We start from the raw sequence: 23,511 nt of genomic DNA, 5'->3' as shown, positions 1-23,511 counted from the left end.
GCATGCCTATGCCACATCAGTACCACAAGGATGGGCACCAGGGAAGAAGCACTACAGTAAGCACTGTTCCCCGGCGCCGGGTGTTGAACACGGCTCACATCATTCTCCCCTGATCTGCCGACGATCGGCACTAGCAGGGGAGAATCAATGTTCTTTTTAAAACATTCCAAAAAATCCTGTGAAGCACCTGAAGGGTTAATAAACTTCTTGAATGTGGTTTTGAGCACCTTGAGGAGTGCAGTTCTTAGAATGGTGTCACTTTTGGGTAATTTCTATCATATAGACCTGTCAAAGTGACTTCAAATGTGAGGTGGTCCCTCAAAAATAAAAATAAAAAAATAATAAAAAAAGTGTTGTAAAAATGAGAAATTGCTGGTCAACTTTTAACCCTTATAACTTCCTAACAAAAAAAAATTTGGGTTCCAAAATTGTGCTGATGTAAAGTAGACATGTGGGAAATGTTACTTATTAAGTCTTTTGTGTAACATATCTCTGTGATGTAAGGGCATGAGAATTCAAAGTTGGAAAACTGCGAACTTTTCCAAATTTTCACCAAATTTCAGTTTTTTTCACAAATAAACGCAAGTCATAGCAAAGTCATTTTACCACTATCATAAAGTACAATATGTCACGAAAAAACAGTGTCAGAATCACCACGATCCATTAAAGCATTCCGGAGTTATTACCTCATAAAGAGACAGTGGTCAGAATTGTAAAAATTGGCCTGGTCATTAACATGCAAAGCACCCTTGGGGGTAAAGGGGTTAAAGGACCGCATGGTCTCCTGTTCTGCAGTGACATTCTAAGACCTCTGAATAGGGGCGCAGCTATAAACAAATGTTTAGCTGCAGAACAGGGAGTGGCAGGATATCTCTGACAGCTGGAGTCCCCATAGAAAAGGCACATACTGTTTGCCATTTGTGCCTTCTCCATCACTTTAAACACAACCCTAAAGAAATGCTGTGTACACATTATTAGGAAGTGCTGATGGCACTTTTTCCTCCATACACAGAGGTCATGTGTATAGGTTGGGAGCTGCGGGGTCATAGGAGACCTAGATAACTTTGGTATGCATCCAGGGGGCAATAAAAACTATTTTATTTTTAAAACTCCCGTTTCTCACACGTTAAGGTTTTTTTATGACTTTTTGGGTGTCACATGTGTAAAATAAATAAAAAAATAAAAAAATTGCAACTGTCAATCCTAATCGCTGTTGCAAATCCTGTGCCTGTTAAGAAAAGTGTCCAATAGATAAAAATATTTTGTTGCAGAATGGGAAACATTTTTAAATGCATTTTAGTAATTCTTTTTGTCATAAAAAAAAAATAATGGAAAATGGACACTTAACTTTCCACCAATTTATCATGGAAAAAGTGGTAAAAATCACTTGAATAGGCAAACGAGAAAAAAATGTATCTCTTTACACCGCATCTCCGAAAGTGTGCCTGGTCAGGATCAGGGGTAAATAGCGTGGCTCAGCATACACTAACAGCTCCCCAGAATTTCCCCCCGCTTTGTAAACCATCACATCCTCTGCACAATCCTCCTGGAAATCCAGTTGTCAATGCTATTTTGTGTAGTCCGTTCCTGAACTCTTATTATATTTTCATGAATGAATACTATTGTTTTCTTTTGTCTTAAGGACCCTTCCGGATATATGGAACTGGGTTGTAATTCCTGCAATGGCTCAGAAGATGGAGAATTTTCACTTGCTATTGCAAAACCATTGCCATGTTCCTCATGCACCTGTCCAAGTCGCAGTGGCCTGTTGGCATCTCCAAATATGAAAAAGGGTACATATGTGTAGTAATATAGGCTATGGTGGCAATTCTAGTGTTTTCAGTAGATGGCACCCCACTTCTGGAGATTTACTAATGTGTTTTTGGCTAGACCATGACATAAATTGCACACTTGTCAGTGTGTGTTTGACATATTCAAGAAGCAAATGCTCCAAAAGAATAAGCCATTTCACTTAGCTTGCCTGTTTTTGTTGCTCGCCACAGGGGGTTTATCTTGGCATGCGTAACATTTATGGTGCAATGTAAGCTACATAAAAGATGGAGTAGTGTTCACAAAAGTGCCATATGCACCAAATTTCTCATTCCTCATGTGCCAATGTGATAAATGTGGCTCATCTTTAGAATGTCTAATTTACATGGTAGTAATAGCACCACACTGCTGTACTGTAAGATTATTGTAAGGAATCTAATGAAAACTTGTGTGTTTGTCTTCTGCTGCCAGGACAGTTTTCACATTTTAAATGTTCGAGAATTATCCCAAACTTCCTTGTTTGTAAGGGGCTAAGGTCAGCATCCATCCACCACCCCTCCTTCCCCCTAACAATTTTTTATTTGCATGTAGCTCTTTCAATGACAAGTCCAACAATACCTTTACATAGACAGTTTGTTCCTCCATTACTGAGAAATTTGTGTTGAGTTAATCTACGCCTCCTGTTTGACTGATGGCCTCTCTGCTGTGTCACTTCAGGCAAGGGAGCAGTCAAGCAAACAGGAGGAAAAGAGCCAGTGTGGCAGAGGCTTCAGATCTATATATGGTTTTTCAGCCTCGTTAGCAGATCCAGTCAAGTGCTGATTTCTCTGTAATGGAGGAACAGACTGCTATGTAAAGGTATTCCTGGACTTGTTTGTAAAAGATCCACATGTGCTGATAAATAGTCTGGGGTGTGAGATCCTGCTGACAGATTCCCTATAATGGCAAACTGCTAGCCATACAATATCTATTTCTTATATGTGGCAGTTGACAATATATTAGTGTCAAGTGCGTAAATTGCTTCAATCAGCACGAATTGGTGCAAATCTGAATTCTTATGGAGACATTTCATGGGGCAGGATAAATGCGCACAGCTAGACATTTCTGGGACATGCCCCTTTTTTCCTGAGAGAGGCTGGGTCTCCAAAACTTTTTTCACAATTCTGTGCTAATGCTTAATAACAAGACCTTATGTGGTGAAGGGTGTCTTCTTTCCCTGAAAGGTTACAGTAGTTTCCAAAACCAACATATTTTATTAGTCCTGATGTTTGTTTCCTCACTTCGAAGAGTAATTGTAAATGTATCAAAGTACTAACAGGCAGGTAATTGTAACTTACCTGCCGGTTGTACCCGGCGCCGTTCTTTCCCAGCACAGAGCGGTCACAGACCACTCCTGCCTGGGATTCAGTTCCCTCTGTGTTGCGATAGGGCGGTACTTCCGAGGTCATTCTTACTAACAGCCAGCTCCCCCAGTTAGGCGGCGGGTATACGGATGTCAATCAGAATGACCACTGAAGTCTACAGAGCGGAACATAATGTGACATCAGCAGAGGCTTCTGAATCCCTGGCAGGAGTTGTCTGACTGACTGCTCTGTGCTGGGACAGAACGGCGCACTGCACAACAGGCAGGTAAGTTGCAATGACCCTTTTTATAACAAGTATACTATTTACATAGTTACATAGTTATTAAGGTTGAAGGAAGACTGTAAGTCCATCTAGTTCAACCCATAGCCTAACCTAACATGGTCTATTTCATCGTCCTCCATTAACCCCTTCACTTCCAGGCACTTTTTTTTTCTTTTTTGTATTCTCCTCTCTTTTAAATGCTGTGCAGAAAAGCTTGCCACGCCTTGGTTTGGGAACGAGCCATACTCTTTGAAAATGCAAACCCCAAAAACAAACTATTTGCAGACACTATGGTAACATATGGTGATTTTCGATTGCTGCTGAGAATCAGAATGGCCAAGAATATTGCGACTGGGTATTAATACAAATCATAACTAAATGTACACATTAAGGTTGAGAACATATTTTAGGCTTTTACTCTAATTTTGTAATATCTGATTCATTTATATGATGCAAGGTGTTTACTGGTGTTTCCCATTAATTCATTATTTAATACCAAGGCTTAACTGCTCGTTCCAATGGCAGCGATTGTGGCTATTCATCTAGTATGGAGGGTAGTGAGTCTGGCTCCCGAGAAGGATCTGATGTGGCCTGTACTGAGGGCATTTGCAACCATGATGAAGCAGGTATTCATTTTAAATTGTTATTATATATTTTTGCAGCATGTTCGCTTTTTGTGTTTGTAAACTTAAACAAGTTCTCTTCTTGTGAAGGGGAGGATCAGTGCGTCATCTGTGACAAGGAGGAAGAAGATGGTGACAGTTGTGTGGAATGCTGGGCCAATTCAGCTGAAGACAGTCTGAAAGATACAAATAGAAAGAAGAAGAAATGCAAGCCATTTAAGTGTGGGAATGTGAGTGTAAAGCACTTATCAAATATTAGGTTTTTATTCCTAGAGACACATGTAGATTTAATGTTTGTCCTATAATATGTCGTGTTCTCATCTGTATACAAGCCATGGCAATGATGTCTATTAGGCTGGGTTCACATTGCGTTTACAGCAGCCCGTTCAACACATACGGTAACGGGCTACTGTAAACGCAAGTGCCGGTATGGCACACGCTAGGTCAGATAAAGCATCTGCTAGCTCTATCTGCGCTAGCAGTGACAGACCCGGAAACGCTGCAGCCCGCGTCTTGTGGGCGTGCGCTAGTGATGCGACACTGGAGTCAATGGCTTCGTTAAACAGACTACGTTACACCGCGTTATGCCGCTGTGTAACGTAGTCCGTCTAACGGACGCCACTAACGTAATGTAAACCCAGCCGTAATCTTTTACAACTTCATAAAATTCTTTTTTTTTTTTTTTAATTGTAAAATGTGTGTATAAATTTAATTTAAGTACTTTAATATATCGTGGTTGGGAAGTACTTCCCAACCGATGCAGTATATAAACGTCATGGAGATGTCCCGCGTACAGCCTCCTGGGTGTTAGCTGATTCTGACAGCTGACACCTGGCACTCAGTGCTAGAAGCAGCACTTGCACTGCTCCCATCACTAACCCGCTAAATGCTGTGATTGATATTGATTGCAGCATTTAGCTCCCTCTGCTCTCCGATTTGGCTTTCCCGCTGATAGGAGCAGACACCCGCACCGCTCCCTGCACTTTAACCTCCTAAATACTGCGATTCCAGCATTTAGAAGGCAGGCAAAGGCCGGAAGTCTTCATGGTGCTCAGATCATGGTGTAGCAAGTTGGCTTGTCAGTGCATCGCTGACGGTTTGTAAAGGATAGCAAAGCTCCTCCAATTGAAGTCCCATAGTGGGACAAAGTTAAAAAGGTAAAAAAAAATAAATTCTAAAACCATTACAAAAAAAAAATCACAAATTTAGTGTGTACACACACACACACACACACACACACACACACACACACACACACTTAAAAAATTATAATTTTGTGATATTTTTGTGTATATATTATTTCTCCTACGCCTTAGGCTTCTTTCACACTTCCGCGAAGACAGAGGTTCCCAGGTCTCATTGAGACCTAACTGTACCTGGAAACCCAGACCGAGGTCATCTGGACCTAAGGGAACTAGATCCCTTAGATCTGTTTCACAATGACTCGTTGCAACATCAGGCGGACACCGACAAAGTAGGCGGTCGCTTACTTTCGTTCCGTCAGGCCTGGCTCTCCGTCGTTCACGACGAGTGGGTCAGAGATCTGGTGTCCTCCGGATACAAAATAGAGTTTTCGCCTCCTCCGATGACACGTTTTTTCCAGTCTTTTCCTCCCAAAACAAGGACAACAGCTTTTCTTCAGGCCGTACAGTCGCTACGAAGAGACGGGGTCATTATTCCGGTTCCTCAGGACCAAAGGTTCAAAGGGTTTTACTCAAACCTATTTGTAGTCTCAAAGAAGGACGGATCCCTGCGACAGATACTGGATCTCAAACTGTTAAACAAATTTGTCAAGATTCGACAATTCAGAATGGAATCTCTCCGTTCTGTCATCGCGTCCATGGAAAAAGGAGAGTTCCTAGCATCCGTAGACATCAAGGATGCTTACCTTCACATCCCAATTTTTCCTTCTCATCAACAGTTCCTACGCTTCGCATTTCGCGAGGAACACGTCCAATTTGTGGCCTTGCCCTTCGGCCTCGCCTTCCGTACCTGGACGACCTACTGATCAAAGGCCTGTCCCTTCCAGCCTGCGAGGAGTCCGTAGGTATCACGGTGGATACACTTTCTCGCCTGGGCTGGAAGATAAACTTCGAGAAATCTTCTCCAATACCGGCTCAGTGAATTTCCTTCTTGGGAATGATCCTGGATACTTCCCGTGGGTTGGTCATTCTCCCTCCAGAAAAGGACCTGGCCTTACAACAGGGAGTACGGAGTCTTTCCCGCCCAGCTCCTCACTCCATTCGTTTCAGTATGGGCATTCTCGGGAAAATGGTAGCAGCAATGGAAGCGGTTCCATATGCACAGTTCCATCTCCGTCCTCTGCAACATGCGCTTCTGTTAGCATGGGACAGAAACCAGTTTTCTCTCGACCGTTGGTTCCGTCTGTCTCTGCGGGTCAGACAGACCCTCAGGTGGTGGACGCCGAAGTCTTCTCTGAACCAAGGGAAGTCTTTTCTCCCAGTACGCTGGTTGGTGGTGACCACCAACGCCAGCCTTTTGGGCTGGGGAGCAGTTTTCAACCACCACACGGCACAGGGTCGCTGGTCCGCTCGAGAGTTGCGTCTCCCCATCAATATCCTGGAAATCGAGCGATCAGACTAGCGTTACTCAGGTGTCACCATCTCCTCGCAGGTCACCCCATCAGGATTCAGTCCGACAACGCCACAGCGGTGGTGTACATCAACCGTCAAGGGGGAACCCGCAGCAGGACGGCCATGCTCGAAGTGAGTCACATCCTCTGCTGGGCCGAGAACAATCATTCCCTCATATCGGCGATCCACATCCCGGGTGTAGGGAATTGGGTGGCGGATTTTCTCAGTCGCCAGGGCCTCGCCTTGGGAGAGTGGTCGCTTCATCTGGAAGTCTTCCAGCAGATTAGTCGTCGCTGGGGGACTCCGGATGTGGCTCTCAAGGCTAAACAAGGTTCCCCAATTCATTGCCTGATCACTCGATCCTCTCGCTGTCGGAGCAGATGCCTTGGTTCTGCCGTGGCATAATTTCCAGCTCCCGTACATTTTTTTTTTCCCCCTCTCCCCTTGCTCCCAAGGGTCATCAAGAAAATCAGGGCAGAGGGGGTACCTGTGATCCTAGTCGCGCCGGACTGGCCGCGCCGGGCATGGTACACGGAACTAGTTCAACTAGTCGCCGACACCCCCTGGCGGCTACCAGATCGCATGGATCTTCTCTCGCAGGGCCCGATTTACCACCAGAACTCCGGGGCCCTGTCTTTGACGGCGTGGCCGTTGAATCCTGGATTTTAGCCCAAGCTGCATTTTCTCCTGAGGTGTCCTCCACCATGATTAAGTGCTAGGAAGCCCGTATCCATGCACATTTACCATCGCACCTGGCAAATTTTCGTCTCATTGTGCAAAGCCCATGGACGCTCTCCTCTGGTGTTCTCCATTCCTTCCATACTGGAATTCCTCCAATCATGGTTGGAGTCGGGTCTCGCACTTAGTTCGCTCAAAGGACAAGTGTCTGCATTGTCTGTTCTATTCCAACGCAAAATTGCCACCAGATTACCGGTGAAGACATTCATTCAGGGAGTTTCCCATGTGGCGCCTCCCTATAAAATGCCTTTGTATTCATGGGACCTTAATTTGGTTGTCGGAGTTCTTAAGGAGGCTCCCTTCGAACCACTGCAGGACATCTCTCTAACTTTTCTTTCCTGGAAAGTGGTTTTTCTAGTGGCAATTACGTCAATCAGACGAGTCTCTGAGTTGGCAGCTCTCCTGCCGACCCCCGTTCCTGATTTTTCATCCGGATAAGGCAGTCTTGAGGACTTCCTACCCAAGGTTGTTTCCTCTTTCAACCTCAATAAGGAGATTGATTTGCCTTCATTCTGCCGGCACCAGTCCATCGTATCGAGAAGGCTCTGCACACTCTTGATGTGGTTAGGGCTCTTCGTCGGTACATCTCACGGACGGCTCCCTTCCGCAAGTCAGGTGTCCTGTTCGTGCTTCCAGAGGGTCTAGCTGCTTCAAAGGCAACACTAGCCAAGTGGATTTGCTCGGCTATTCAGGAATCCTACCGTGTCAAAGGCACTCCTGCCCCTGCAGGGATTAAGGCGCATTCTGCTCGGTCAGTGGGCGCCTCTTGGGCCATTCGGCACCAGGCGTCAGTACAACAGGTCTGAAAAGCTGCGACTTGGTCCAGCTTGCATACTTTTACAAAACACTACCACATTCATTCTCAATCTTCTGCAGATACTGCCCTTGGCAGACGCATTCTGCAATCGGCAGTACCTCAACTGTAAGCCAATGGTACATGTGGTAATAGCAGTTGTGTTGTTCCCCACCCGGGGACTGCTTTAGGATGTCACATGGTCCTGTGTCCCCCAATGAGGCGTAGGAGAAATAGGGATTTTTGTGTACTCACCGTAAATTCCTTTTCTCCGAGCCAATCATTGGGGGACACAGCACACACCCTGTTAGCCTATTGGCTTGTTTTTAGTTCTTTGGTTTTGACATGGTTTTTTTCGTCTTGTTTAATACTCCTCCTGCTTTGTTACCGAACTGGTGAAGTCTTAGCCAGCTAGAGGGTGTATACTGCAGAGGAGGAGTTAATTTTTTCTATGTTCACTTAGTGTTCTCCTAGTGGCAGCAGCAGCATAACAACCACAGTCCTGTGTCCCCCAATCCCTATATTGTACTGTACCCATAAATTAAATATTTTTATGAAGAAAAAAGTGCACACTTGGTCTCACCACGTCCGTAACGACCCGACCTCTAAAACTCCCTCTAGTTAACCCCTTTAGTGAACACCATAAAAAAATAAACTTAAGGGTATGTGCGCACAATCAGTGGATGCTGTGTACTTGTTCAGCGTCCAACCCGCAGCGTCCAGCTTTTACAGGATAGTGGATGGGATTTCAAGAACTCTCATGCCCACTATACGTCCAGAGACGCCCGCGATTCACCCGCGGAGACAGATACGTGTTGCGTCTTTCCAGATCACAGCATCTCAATTTTTCTTTCGGAGACGCTAGCCCCGCAAGATAAATGTCACCCAGAGAAATGTATTGGGCGCAGTGAATCTGCACGGTGAACACATGCGGGTTCACCTGCGTTCAATAGACTGCAGCGCTTTGAATGCAGCGAACAGGCGCTGCATCCAAAGTGCTGCCAGTTACGGATCGTTGGCACATACCCTTCTCAATTTTGCCACACACGGAATGTCATTTATAAAAAAAAGAAAAAAAAAATCTTAATTGCTAGTTTTTGTTCCTTCTGCCTGCCAAAAATCAGAATAGAAAGCAATTAAAAAATGTCATGTGGTCGAAAATTGTACAAATAAAAATGTTAATGCGTCCTGGAAAAAAAGAAGCCCTCACGTGATTTTGTTGGACGAAATATGGAAAAACTAGAGCTCTCAAAATATTGTAACACAAAAACTAGTTTTTGCAACAAAAAAGCACCTTTTATCGTGTGACATCAGCCAAACATAAAAACCCGATATCAATCTGGTATTTCTGTAATCACACCGACCTGAAGAATAAAGTTGCCTCATCACTTAATACTGCACAAGGAACGGCATAAAAAATATATAAAACAAATGTCACCTGATGTTGTGTTTTTTTTTTTAAATTCTGCCTCCTAAAGTTTGTAGCAAAGTTCGGTTTACTACCGTGCGTTTACACCGGGGTTTCCGTGTAAATCTTAGAAATACGTGATTCTACTGGACCAAAGGCGGAAGATTCCCTATAACGAGGCAGATGGAGGCACTGTGGAAGCTAAAGGACCTGTGATCCGGTGGAGTCTATCTCTTTAGACGTGCATAAAAGTGCTGTCCGCCACAAAATGGCAAAATCACAATAAGAGGACTTAAAAAGCCTCCAAAAGTAAAAAAAAAAAAATGCAGAAAAAAGGCAGTGACGTGTACCTGCCCAGGCCTCCAAACAAATGCACTATCAGGATGTAGTGGACCCATGTAGTTAAGATGGCGGCAAAAATACAGATGAGTCAACCACTTTCAGCCTGCCAGTCCATAGAGGGGGTGGTTGCTTGGTATAATAATGCACAATATAGGCTTGTCTGCAGTGCTGTTCACGTACAGGTGATCCACAGCATCTGGCTTACAGCCTATTAGTGACGCCCATACTTTTAGATCAGGGGAGCTGCTCAGTGCTGTCCAAGTGCATCCCATGTGAACAGACACCACAGTTTACTAAACCAAATGGGTCCAACTGCACCCCGAAAAATAAAGTGCAGAAAATACATATAAACATATGTGAGGTATTGGTCGATATTTTGGCCAAGATATGCAAGCTCGCAACCTGCGTCAAGGGACCTCACGCTTGCGAGTCCTGTCACTAAACAGCAAAACACACAAAAAGAGGACTTGAAAATCCTCCAAAAATTCAAAAAACAGCAGAAATAAAGGCAGCAATGTTTACCTGCCCAGGCATCCAAGCAAATGCACTATCAGGATGCAGTGGACCCTGTAGTTAAGATGGCGGCAACACAGGTGCAAAAATACAGATGGGACAGTATTTCTCTAATCCCCTCCACGACAGCGCACAGGTTGTTGCCTCCCCATCCTAATTAGGGACAGGAACAAGAGGTTTAAATAGCCCTCCCCTTCCCCTCATCCCTAGTGTTTTCCTGTCCCTAATGGGATGAAGAGGTTTTTCTTGTGTTCTCCGTGGATGTGCCGGCGAACATTCCGGGGATTTACAATTAGCCGGGCAGCCTGGGTCGATCGTCCCCAACCTTACTCCCTGATGCTGCTCCTGCTGTGGCTGGACCGCACCATCCTCCAGCGCCTTCGGCAATGCTGGATGGTTAGTCGGGGCTGGGGGCCTCCCGTAGCCCCCCAGCTTCTTGGTTCGCTCACCCCCTAACACCTATACGCCGGCAAGCGCTCCAAGCATCCCGAGTTATGCGGAGGAAGTGACGTTCACCGCCAAGACAGAAGGCGCAACATCACTTCCGCTTTGCGTTCAACGGTGGAACGCACCGCCATTTGGGCGGGAAATTAAAAAAAAAAAAAAAGGGAATTGCGCCAGGAAGTTCATATTACTGAGGTGGAGAGACCTCATCTGCTTGGATGAGAGGAAAGATGCTGGATCTCGGTTCCTATATAAGGACCCTGATGGAAGACTCCATAAGGTAGGACTAAGGTCTGAATGATGGATGCGTCTTCACTGAGAGCTGCATCTGCCCAGCACAAACCCTGGCCGAATGAATATACCTGGTAAAGGGGTACCCATCTTTGGTTCAGGACCCATTCTTAAGGGAACCCCCCTCCTTCTAATCTCTTTTAGGGAGACAAGGATCTGGTCAGTACCAAAGGCTAGGGAAAATCTGCAAGCCGCAAGTGTGCCATCTGCAGTAAAAAAAACTCCCCTCCAATTACAAAAAAGCCTTGTGCCAGCTATGCACAGAGAAAATTGTCCGGGAGAAACAACCATCTCTGATGGATGAAGTAAGAGGGATGGTGTGACAGGAGATAGTCATCCCTGGCTTCCTTCTCCCAGTCATTCACAGGGGGTCCTACAGTCTCAAAAAAGAGAAAATATGCCCCTGAAGACATCTCAGACTCAGAACCCGGGTCATCAATCTCGGGGGATTGGAGGGAGGTTAACTGACTCCCAGCCATACAGAGGATGATAAGAAACTGTTCTTTTCCTCAGAGGACATGGAGGAGCTACTCTCGGCAGTCAGAAACACGATGGGGGTTGAGGAGAAACCATCCCGTACAGTCCAGGACGATTTATTTGGCGGTCTGAAATCCAAGAAGAAAAATGGTCTTCCCTATCCATGATAATGTCCAGAATCTAATCCTGGAAGAATGGGAATTTCCAGAAGGGAAGCTGAATATCCCTAATGAGATGAGAGATCGGTTTCCCCTGGATGAAGATACCTCGAAGTGTTGGACTGAAGTCCCTAAAGTGGATATCCAAGTAGCTAGGGTAGCCAAAAAAACAACCCTACCTTTTGAAGACTCCTCTTAACTCAAAGACCCTCTTGACCGCAAGATGGATAGATTACTGAGGAAGTCCTGGGAGACATCAGCAGCCTCCTTAAAAACGAACGTTGCATCTGCCTGCGTCACGAGAACCCTATTCCTCTGTCTGCAACAACTGGAGGACCATATAAGAAGTGGTACTCCAAGAGAGGATCTTCTGACATCTATACCTCTCCTTCAGAAGGTGGCAGGCTTTCTGGCAGACACCTCTGCTGAATTGGTTAGCATTGCGGCTAGAACATCGGTACTGTCCAACACTACCTGAAGAGCCTTGTGGCTGAAGATGTGGAGCGGAGATATTTTGTCAAAATGTAAGCTATGCTCTATCCCTTCAAGGGCGAGTACGTGTTTGGCCCTGCACTGGACGAGTTACTTGGAAAAAGACAAGAAGAAAAATCTTCCCGAACCAAAAGTATCCAAAAAGAAGCCTTTTCGCTCACCCCAGACCCCTCAATTCAGGGGGAAAGGTAAAACGGGGCAATGGAGTTACCCTAAAGGATGTAGAGGGAGAGAAAATTTTCAGAGCTCTCGTTCAGACAGAAAATGACACCAAGCAGGTAGGGGGCAAGATTTCAAATCACTTCCCAAACCGGCAAGAAATAACCTCAGACCAGAAAATCCTGGACTTGGTCAGAAGGGGAATAAAAATAGAATTTTCCTTTTTTTCCCCACCAAAACTAGAAGTAACACATCTTCCATCGGCAAAGCTTCAGAAAATCCTATATACAGAACTCCCAACAGATGTTGTCCTCAGGAGTAATATCACGGGTTCCAGGAGCGGAGCGAGGCCAGGGCCACTACTCCCATCTGTTTCTAGTTAAAAAAAAAAAAAAACAGGCGGGAAATATCGGGTCATCATCAACCTAAAAAAGTTGAACCAACAAGTCATGTACCGGCATTTCAAAATGGAATCCATAAAGACTACAATACCATTGATCGGGAAAGACTTTGCCATGGCCACCATAGACCTCCAAGAGTCTTATTACCACGTACCCATCTATCCATCCTACCATCAGTATCTGAGATTTGCAGTTCCTCTAGAAGTACATCACTTCCAGTTCAGGGTTCTTCCGTTCAGGATATCATCGGCGCCCCGATCATTTACAAAATTATGGCAGAAGTAGTAGCCGCCTTCAGAAAGCAGGACATCTGTATCGTCCCCTAACTGGACGACCTTCTCGTCATGGCTCCGTCCATCACCACTCTAAAAGAGCATCTCCAATAAGTCCTGCATACCTTGGCGTCCTTAGGCTGGATTGTAAATCAGGAAAAATCAGATCTGAATCCTTCAACCAAAAAAGTCTTTAGAAATCCTCCTAGACTCCCAGAAACAAAAATCCTTTCTCCGGGTCACTAAGTAGTTATGCATAAGATCAAAAAATTGGACACTAAAAATACAAAAGAGGGTGACCATAAGGTTCGCCATGTCATTGTTGGGGTCAATGACTTTGTGCATCCAGACAGTCCCCTGGGCCCAGCCACACTCAAGAATACTTCAAAAGTTTATCCTTTTCTGCTGGAACAAAGACCCAGAGGCTCAGTACAAAAATCTCTCTACCTCAGCATGTAAAGTTTATCGCTCAACTGGTGGCTCAGCCAAGGAAACCTGACAAAAGGGATACCCTGGATACAATATCCTATGACGTTGATTACAGCAGATGCCAGCAGACGCAGTTGGGGTGCAGTGACGTCTCAGGGAGTCTTTCAGGGACTCTTTCAGGGAGTCTGGCCCAAAAAGATGACCAACCAGTCTTCCAATATCAGAGAATTGAAAACTGTAGAAGAGGCCCTGAGGGCAGCAGAACATTTGATCCAAAAAAACCATGTCCACGTTTATTCCGACAACATGACCACTGTAGCCCATATAAGTCACCAGGGCAGCACAAAATACGAAAGTCTGCAACAGATCTCGGCAAGGATATTTTGTTGGGCAGAGCATCGGCTCTCCACCTGAAAGGATCCGACAACGTCAAAGCAGACTTCTTGAGCAGAACAGATATAGATTCAGGGGAATGGAGCCTCCAATATGGGAATTTTCCAGGCCATAACCAAAAGATGCGCGTGATGGTGCGATATGTTATGTGGGTATCATTTTATTGTATATTTCTATTTTACTCATTATCATGGTGTTCTCTTGTAGGGTGAGTTATTTGCTAATTGATGAATGGCTGTGGTTGCCATCTGATATCAGCCCCCACAGCACTGTATTGTTGTCTTCTCACATGGTCAGTGAATAATTCTGTTTGCTAATATGCTAATGACCTATTGAACTAGCTTGTTGAAACAATGAGCCCCTGCGACCTTCCTCCTCCTGACCTGTGAATGAGGAGGGGGACTTTTAAAATATCAGGGAGGCCTGAAAACCGCCCCAGCCTGTCTGACTACCCTTGGACATAGGAGGTGGCGGGGGAGGACAGGGGCTGAAGAGATCAGTCCTGTGTGGAATGATGATGTGGACAAAGCAGATGAGAGAGAAAGAAGAGAATATGGACTATGCTATCCTCTGCTGGATTGTTGGACTTTTATCCTGTTACTGAACTGCATTCGTGTTCTGGACTATTTTATCCTTTGTGTGGTGGATTGTATATGGACCTTTTGTATTTTTGCCTAAATAAAGGTCTTGGAATTGTTTACTATACTCTAGCTCTGTTGATTGTGTGGTATCTGAATAGGACCCCGCGACAATGGGGTCTCCCAGAAGTGGATCTGTTTGCGAACCGAGGAAATGGCAAAACAAAGCAGTACTTTTCCATAGGCCCAAACGAAACCCATTCAAGGGTGGACGCCTTCGCTCACCCGTGAAACTTCAGACTGGCATACGCATTTCCTCAAATTCCTTTACTACCAAGGACTCTGCATAAGGTCAGGACAGACATGGTCAAAAATATCCTGATCGGGACGATCTGGCCAAAAAGGAGCTGGTTTGGAGCCCTAAAATTAATGAGCTCAGAGGAACCTCTGATCCTGCCTCTGGATCAGGACCTTCTACATCAAGGTCCCATCTTTCACGCGGTTCCCCACAGCCTAAGCTTGGCAGCCTGGCTTCTGCCACCACAAAACCACAATCCTGAAAGCCAGAGGCCTCTCAGATGCGGTTATATCCACTTTACAAAAAAGCAGGAAGCCGATCACCAATGCCATATATTTCAAAATATGGAAAACCTTCTCGGCATGGTATGGATCCACTCCCATTGATCCTTTCCACCCGGATGTAGCAAAAATCTTAGATTTCCTACAGGACGGCTTATCTAAGAGACTAAAACAAAGTACTCTGAAAGTCCAGGTGTCTGCTCTGAGTTCCTACTTAGACCAAAATCTGGCAGACCATAGATGGATAAGGAGGTTCATGTCAGCCGCTTCCAGAATCCGTCCAAGGAATTTCAACATGGTCCCATCTTGGGATTTGAACATAGAGCTAAAAGGTCTAAATATCCCACCATTTGAGCTGATAGACCAGATCCAGATTGACAGACTATCCTGGAAAACAGCACTTCTCGTAGCCATTACAACGGCAAGAAACGTGGGCAAGATACAAGCTCTATCCATCAGAGAGAGCCTTATCTAAGAATCCTGGACGACAGGATAATATTTCGTCTAGACCCGTCCTTTGTACCAAAAGTATCATAAGACTTCCACAAGTCCCAGGAAATAATTCTGCCCTCCTTCTGTGACAATCCAAAAGATGAGAGAGAAGCAGGATTCCACTCTCTGGACGTTCAGCAGACAGTCCTTTTCTCTTTGAATGAAACAAAGCCTTGGAGGAAAGATCAAAATCTTTTTGTTCAGTATGGGGGACCAAACAAAGGGAAAAAAGCTTCCAAAAGTTCTTTAGCAAACTGGATCAAGAAAGCGATCATGGACACACAAAAATCAGGATCTACCTCCACCTGAATCCTTGAAAGCCCACTCAACTCAAGCTGTCTCCGTCTCCTGGGCAGAGAAGGCCAAATGCGTCCATCGAGCAGATTTGCAAAGCTGCTACCTGGTCCTCTGTCCATACTGTCACTAGGCACTATAGATTAGATCTAATGTCAGTAAGAGATCTAGCCTTTGCCAGGAAAGTCTTTCAAGCTGTTGTCCCTCCCTAACCATTTTTTTTGTATATCTCCTGTGTGCTGTCGTGGAGGGGATTAGAGAAAATAGAATTACACTTACCGATAATTAGGTTTCTAAGACCCTCCACGACAGCAAGGGAAATTACCCCCCCCCCCCCCCCCTAATAAAATATGTTCATTTGCTTCTTTTGTGTAAATAAATCAAGCATTCACTCTGTGGTCCTTGGAAAACACTGGATTAGGGGAAGGGGAGGGCTATTTAAACTTCTTGTTCCTGTCCCTAATTAGGATGGGGAGGCAACCTCCTGTGTGCTGTCGTGGAGGGTCTTAGAAACCCAATTACCAGTAAGTGTAATTCTATTTTTTGCACCTGTGTTGCCGCCATCTTAACTTCATTGGTCCTCTGCATCCTGATAGGCCTGGGCAGGTAAACATCGCTGTCCACCACAGTTTTGTGACTCTGCCATGCGTCCAGTGGTTCCCCCCCACATATGGTGTATCGGCATGCTCATAAATTGCACAACAAATTTTGGGGTCCATTTATTCCTGTTACCCTTGTGAAAAAAATGTGGGTCTAAAGTAAAATTTTTGTGACCAGTTAAATGTTCATTTTTCCTTCCACATTCCATTAATTCCTGTGAAGGGTTAATAAACTTCTTGAATGTGGTTTTGAGCACCTTGAGGGGTGCAGTTTTTAGAATGGTGTCACTTTTGGGTATTTTCTGTCATATAGACCCCTCAAAGTCACTTCAAATATAATGTGGTCCCTGAAAAAAAAAATGGTTTTGTAACTTTTGTTGCAAAAGTTAGAAATTGCTGGTCAACTTTTTAACTATTTTATAACTTCCTTACAAAAAAAAAAATGTCTAAAAATTGTGCTGATGCAGTGTAGACATGTGGGAAATGTTTATTAACTATTTTGTGTGACACTTTTCTTTGGATTAAGGGCATAAAAATGAAAAGTTTGGAAATTGCAAAACCTTCGCCAAATTTCCGGGTTTTTTTTCCACAAATAAACGCAAGTCATATCAAAAGCAAGCTCCGAATCAGAGGGATCCAATGAAGTTTTCCAGAGTTATAAAGTGACAGTGGTCAGAATTGTAAAAAATTCCCCTGGTCGTAAAGGTGATAACAGACTCTGGAGTGAGGGGGTTAAAATGCCGTTGTTTCATCAGTTTGTATGCAATTATTGAAATGGTAATGTATAGTAAATCTTTGCAGTCTGAACTCAAGGGTGTTTTTTTTTTTCCTTAGAGACCTTCAAATTCGCTGTATAGACCATTTAGTTAAAGGGAAAGTGCCATAAAAATAGTCAACAATTGAAAAAATATAAAGTAGTAATGTTGGGTTTTTTTTTTTAAAGGGAATCGGTCATCTCATTTTGGCCGTATAAACTGTGGCCCCTGATGTAACCTGAAAGATAAGATAAACCAGTTAGATTATACTCACCCGGGGCGGTTCCAGTTCGGGTCGGATGGGCGTCGTGGTCCGGGTCCGGCGCCTCCCATCTTCATGCGATTACGTCCTCTTTGCTTCCTGTCGCGACTCCTGCGCAGGCGTCCTGATTTGTCCTGTTGAGGGCATCGTAAAGTACTGCAGTGCGCAGGGGCTGGGCCTCTCTGACCTTTCCTGGCGCCTGCGTACTACAGTACTTTGTTCTGCCCTCAACTGGGCAGAGAATTACTTCTGCGCAGGAGCCGTGACAGAAGCAAGGAAGAGTGCGTCATCGCATGAAGGTGGGAGTTGCCGGACCTGGACCTGCAATGCCCATCGGACCCGGACCGCCCCTGGGTGAGTATAATCTAAAGGTACCGTCACACTCAGCGTCGCTGTTTAGGTCGTTGTAGAGACGTCAAACACAGCAACTCCAGAACGATGCAGGAGCGATCCAGTGACTTAACGGCGACTCACTTCTCGTTCTCGCTGGTTGTTAGCTCCATGTCAAACAGCCGGAGTGTACCGACTGGCTAGAAGGAGACGCGACGCCCCCTATGCTCGCTGCTGGCGCCGTTGCTTTTGATGGCAAACATGATGAAACACGCTGACCTGGCGACGAAATAAAGTTCTGGACTTCTAGCTCCGACCAGCGATGGCACAGCGGGATCCAGATCGCTGCTGCGTGTCAAACACAACGAGATCGCTATCCAGGACGGTGCAACGTCACGGATTGATGTCGCTCTCTTTGCAAAGTTGCTGAGTGTGACGGTGCCTTAACTTGTTTTTCTTATCTTTCAGGTTACATCGTGGGCTTATCTACAGCATTGCAGAATGCTGTAGAAAAGCCCCTAATGGCGGTGGCCGCAGTTTGTAGGGCCAAAATGAGGTGACAGATTCCCTTTAAAAATATTTATTTTTAATGAAGTAAAATATGAGAAATTACTTTAAAAGGTTTGCAATTTACACTTTTAAACACTAGGGGGAGTAGCTAAAATTTGCCTTCAAAACCTAGTACACTAGGTAAACTAGTTCACATTTCCACTGCAGTAAATGTGGGCCTAATCTGCTCTCATGTGTCTTATGTCGCTCCTCTCCTCCCCTTCTGGGTGTTTTCATAAAGATAAGGAAGGATGAAGTTTATCCATTTTGTTGGTGACTGCCTGTGATACTGACAGATGGGCAGTGTCGCAGAGAACGTCCGGCAGCACAGATTCTGTTAGTTGGTGCTGCACACTGTATCATAAGCTGGGGTTAGGTACGTGAAGTGTATCACGTGTGCAATTAGATACGCTTTGAGTAACACGCTGGGATTGGATACAGGGCTAAGTGTAATTTATCACATGATGGGATTAGATATTGAGCTCAGTGGAGTGAATCATGCAGGATGGTATTAGATACCCAGTATCTAATTTATGAAAGATGTGCCCCCGCTCCATCCACTTCAGTGGGAGCAGTGGTTTAATCTGTGACCCCGCTGTGTCCACTATTACTATTCCCATAAAAGTAGACAGCGGGGCTACACATTACACCACTGCTCCCATAGAAGTGGATGTAGCAGAGTTACACATTACGCCACTGCTTCCATACAAGTGGATGAAGCAGGGACATGCATTGTGCCTCTGCTCCCGTAGAGATGCGTGACGCTGCACTATGCTAGCAGTGGTGTAATAGAATAGATAAACGTCTTGTAGATGTTTCATTTTACAAGCCCCCAACATATAATAAACTTGCACCCTTTAGGGCCTTTCATGTGGAATCTCCTCTGCTTGGTAACCAGCCAAGGTAAAATAGACAGCAGGGGGCTTATCTTCCCAGTCTAAAATTACCAGTCCGCAGCTGCCCCATTAGATCTGCTAATTCTGGCACTTTGCTCGGCTCTTCTGATTGTCCTGGTGTGATGGCAATGGTGGTAATGGTAGTTGAGGTTGATGACAACTGTGAATTGTCAAAAATCACATCTGGCATCAAGCCCTGGTTTTAGTAATAGAGCGACGCCTTATCAGACACCTCCATTACTAACCCAGTAATGGAAAAAAAACCACACACATTTTTTTCTTAAAGAAAAAAAACAAAACGTAGTCCATTGCATTCCCACAATGATCCCCTAATCCGACGTCCAAAGCTATGGAGCCACATTCAGAGAATGAAGCTCCACAGGCTGTAGCAGCACCCTCTCCAGGTCCAACTGCGCTCCACAAGACCTGGCAGCTGTGATGAGCGGTGATGTCAGTAACTTCTCCGCTCATCAGAGTCCCCGAGCCCTAGGCATAATGGCCCTATATAGTGACCTACAGTATAATGTGCCTCATATAGTGGCCCACAGTATAATGTGCCTCATATAGTGCCCCACAGTATAATGGCCTTACATAGTGCATCCCGGAATATGTGCTTCATCCTGGTATATGTCCCTCCATCCTGATATAGAGCCCATGCAGTATTATGGCCCCCATCCATTCAGTGTATAGAAAACGGTAAACGCATCTTCTCGTCTTCCCTTTGCTTCCGCACAGCGCGGTGTCGTATTCAGTGTGTTCAGTGCACAGCAGTGTGATTATCTCCCTACTGTGCCCTGAACAGGTCGGCAGTGATCGCAGCCTGTCATCAGATTAACAGTACAGGCTGTGATCACCTCTTCCCACCACAGATAACCGCCTCACCCCATACCTCCTCTTCCCGCACACTCCTGTCATCGCATGCACTGAGCAGTGTGTGCGATGACTGGGAAAGTGGAGCCTACAGCATACACTGCAGGTTTACACAGAAATGGCTGAGATCTCCTCTCAGGGGGGCATGCCCAGGTAACAGAAGAAGTAGAAGCAGCCTCAATACAAGAGATGCCATCAGACTGTGACATGCCAAGGGGCTGTCGTATTTGAGCTGTGTAAGTGTCATGCTCAGACAATTACACACACACCCCCAAATGCAAATGGCAGACTCCAGTGGCTGAAGTAAAGATTTATAAATAAATTATTAAAGTAGTTCATTTAACTTTGAATTAAAAATAGATTTATATAATTAATACAGAAATAAAAATCGTGGCACCTTCCCTTTGAAATAAAACATGCCTATAGCTGCCACTAGAGGGAGCCTAGAAGCTCTCTGCCGTTGACTCCTGCAGATTTAAATTTTCTGCCTTTGAGTCAGCGCTTCATTATTTCCTTAATACTGATCTAAAAGCAAGTGGCCCCACTGAATGGCAGACACATATATACATTAGTTTAATAGGATAACAGTTACTGCTGTAACATTAATGAGTTGTCAAAAAAAACTGGTGTATGGAGCGTGCTCACGCAGCGTGCCAGCCTCAGACCTGGCAGGTGATGGCTGTGTATTACAGCCATGACCTGCTCCTAACAATCGCAGCTGGAGCAGTGCTCCGCTCGCAATTGTTAATTTACTAAATGACAGCGGCATTTAACACGTGCCGTCATGCACGCATGTCATTATCGCGCCTGTGATGTGGCTGGGCTTCAAAGGAGCTGAGACTGCTTCATACTAGGCAGTTACCAGCTGTGTTACACGGCAGACATTTGCTTGTAGCTACAGTTTAAAGAAGTTGTGAACTATTTGGTCAGCTTCTTGTCATACCCCTTTCTTGGCCCCCATAAAATAATAAAATCTATACTCTCCTCCCGTCGGTGCTCGCGGTCCTGGTGCTCCCGTGCTGCTGTCACGTGTGACGTTGGCACCCAAGCAACGTTGATGTCACTGTCCCTGCCTCCTGTTCAATTGAAGAGGAAGTCAGAGATCAGCTGTAGCCCTGACTTCCTCTTCATGTTCAATTTGTCCAAAGGCGGAGACCGTATCGCCAGCTGTGATTGGTCACCAACATCATGCGTCAAAACAAGCACTCAGGAGCATCTGGACTGCGAGGGCCAACCCCATGGGAACGTGCCATCACGTGAGGGGAGTATAGGTTTTATTTTATGGGGGCCAAACATTTTGATCAAGAAGGGGGGTTGTCCTAGTAGTGGACAATCCCTTTAACCCCTGGACCATTTTACGTTTTTGTTTTTGCTCCTTCTTCCTAGAGCCAACTTTTTTTTCAGTCAAAATAGCCATGTGAGGGCTTGTTTTTTGCGGGGCAAGTTGTACTTTTGAACGACGCCATTGGTTTTAACATATCATGTACTGGAAAACGGGAAAACTATTCCAAAAAGTGCAGTAACACAGTTGGTGTTTTTTTTTTTTGTTTACCATGTTCACTAAATGCTAAAACTGAACTGAAACTGAATGGTGTTAAAGGGCGTTGATTTGAGCTTTTATTTTTCTTATATTTTTAAAAACACTTTTTTCTTTTCCATGGGAGTCTAGAAGCTGCACTTGTCTGATCGAATCTACTACATTCAGGTGATGATCAGATCGCCTGTATGTAGCAGAAATGCTCAGTTGCTATGAGCGCTGACCACCGGGCGGCACTCATAGCAATCTGGCTATGACAGCCACAGCGGTCTGCTGTAGACCTGTGGTTGTCATGCCAACACATTGGTGACCCGTGATCACTTGATGGGGTCACCGATGGGCGGCATTTCTGGCTTGCTTACTGGAAGCATGTGTTAACTGCCGCTGTCAGAGCCAGAGCCCACATCCAAGGGAGGGACACGACATGGGCCTCTTATTACGCCCAACGTTGGAAAGGGGTGAACTATCCGGATACTGCTGTCAGTCACTGACAGAGGCATTTAAATGGCATCATTCCCCCCTCCCTTTGTAACGGACATCTTGTTCCTCCAACGATGCTCAGCCACAGGCTAATTTTTATAAGGGAAGAGTTAAAGAGTTACTTGCTGTGGTATTGTATATATTAGACATAATCAAAAGATCGCAGGTTTGAGTCCCCTTTTTTTTTTCCCCAAACAAGGTTCCTATTTTATTTCATTTTTTTATTTTTTATTTAACCTCTAAAATATTAAAAGTTGTTATAAGTTTGATTCAACTAGAGCATTGTATTGTCAGATGTTTAATTCCACGGATTAAACGTCATAAAAACAAAAAAGTGTTTTCACAATGTCATTCCACGTAGAATTTTTTTTTTTCTTGTTTTCCAGTGGATTACGTGTTTGAAATGAATGTTGGTGTTCATTCTTATTATAGAGCCATGATTTTTTGCTGAATGAATTATAGATATGAAGTTTTGGATCTTCAAACCAGTGTAGAGAAAAATTAATGTCCGGGTTAAAGAAGTTTCAGCAAAATTTTTATACTGTAATCTTAAATTTGTATTTAATGGTGTGTAATGTATTAAAATACTATCAGATTATCGTCGTCTTTGGTTTCCAGCTCCGCTCTGGTCCACTTGGCCTGTAGTCAGACTACCCGGCTTACACTGTGGTATGTGTGTACTGGAAATCGCTTTCTCAGTGTTAGTCTATGGAATCCTATTCAGAGTCTCATCAACTTACTTTGGGAAAACAGCTGCTTCTCCACACACTACATGCTGTGTGCCGGCAAAGCTGCCAACCAGTCACATGGACTAGAGGAGGACTGGAGTGGCAATGAGAAGATGGCGATGGATCAATGTTTAAATAGACTTGCACTACATAATTAGGACACATTACAGTCAAAAATTTGAGACTGACTTTTCTTTAAATGCCTAAACATAATTATTACTTACAAAGCCTCTGCTGCTTCTATGCAACCATTTCACTACAACTGGGGTAATGTGTTGTGCAAGAAATGTTGCCTGTGTAGAAGAGTTGTAAATGCTAAACTATTGTTGTTTTTTTCTCTCTTTTTTTTCCCATTTTTCTTTTAGACTTTAAAACCAGGAATCTGTCTTAGAGAAGCTTCAAGCAATGTGCGCATTGATCAGTTGAAAATCACCAAGGCTGACAGATGCTGTTCTGATTTGGAAAGCACCAGGCAGCGATGTACAGAACACAGAAGGGGGGTTTCACAATCTGCACACACTTTACACACTTCTGAAGTAGCAAAAGCACCAAAAAGTCTGAAACAGCTGCTGGTTAGTATTTTATTTTCTCCAAAAAATCAAGTCAAAATACATTTTTATAAAATAAGAATTGATTACT

At 44.6% G+C, this 23,511-nt stretch overlaps 1 protein-coding gene across 2 annotated transcripts in view; it reads left to right on the top strand.

Annotated features, from left to right (window-relative positions):
• GGNBP2 (gametogenetin binding protein 2) overlaps positions 1-23,511 on the top strand; it is a 116,187-nt gene that overhangs the window by 83,899 nt on the left and 8,777 nt on the right. For both annotated transcript variants that reach the window (XM_077295449.1, XM_077295450.1), the window contains exons 9-12: positions 1,643-1,793; positions 3,897-4,022; positions 4,110-4,249; positions 23,238-23,444. In XM_077295449.1, coding sequence (XP_077151564.1) covers positions 1,643-1,793; positions 3,897-4,022; positions 4,110-4,249; positions 23,238-23,444 — 624 coding nt within the window. The remainder of the gene's footprint in view (positions 1-1,642; positions 1,794-3,896; positions 4,023-4,109; positions 4,250-23,237; positions 23,445-23,511) is intronic.

The sequence above is a fragment of the Ranitomeya variabilis genome, chromosome 3 (assembly GCF_051348905.1).
Source record: "Ranitomeya variabilis isolate aRanVar5 chromosome 3, aRanVar5.hap1, whole genome shotgun sequence".
Classification (NCBI taxonomy): Eukaryota; Metazoa; Chordata; class Amphibia; order Anura; family Dendrobatidae; genus Ranitomeya; species Ranitomeya variabilis.
Note: the sequence above shows the minus strand (reverse complement) of the source record. Positions and strands in the feature narration are given on the sequence as shown.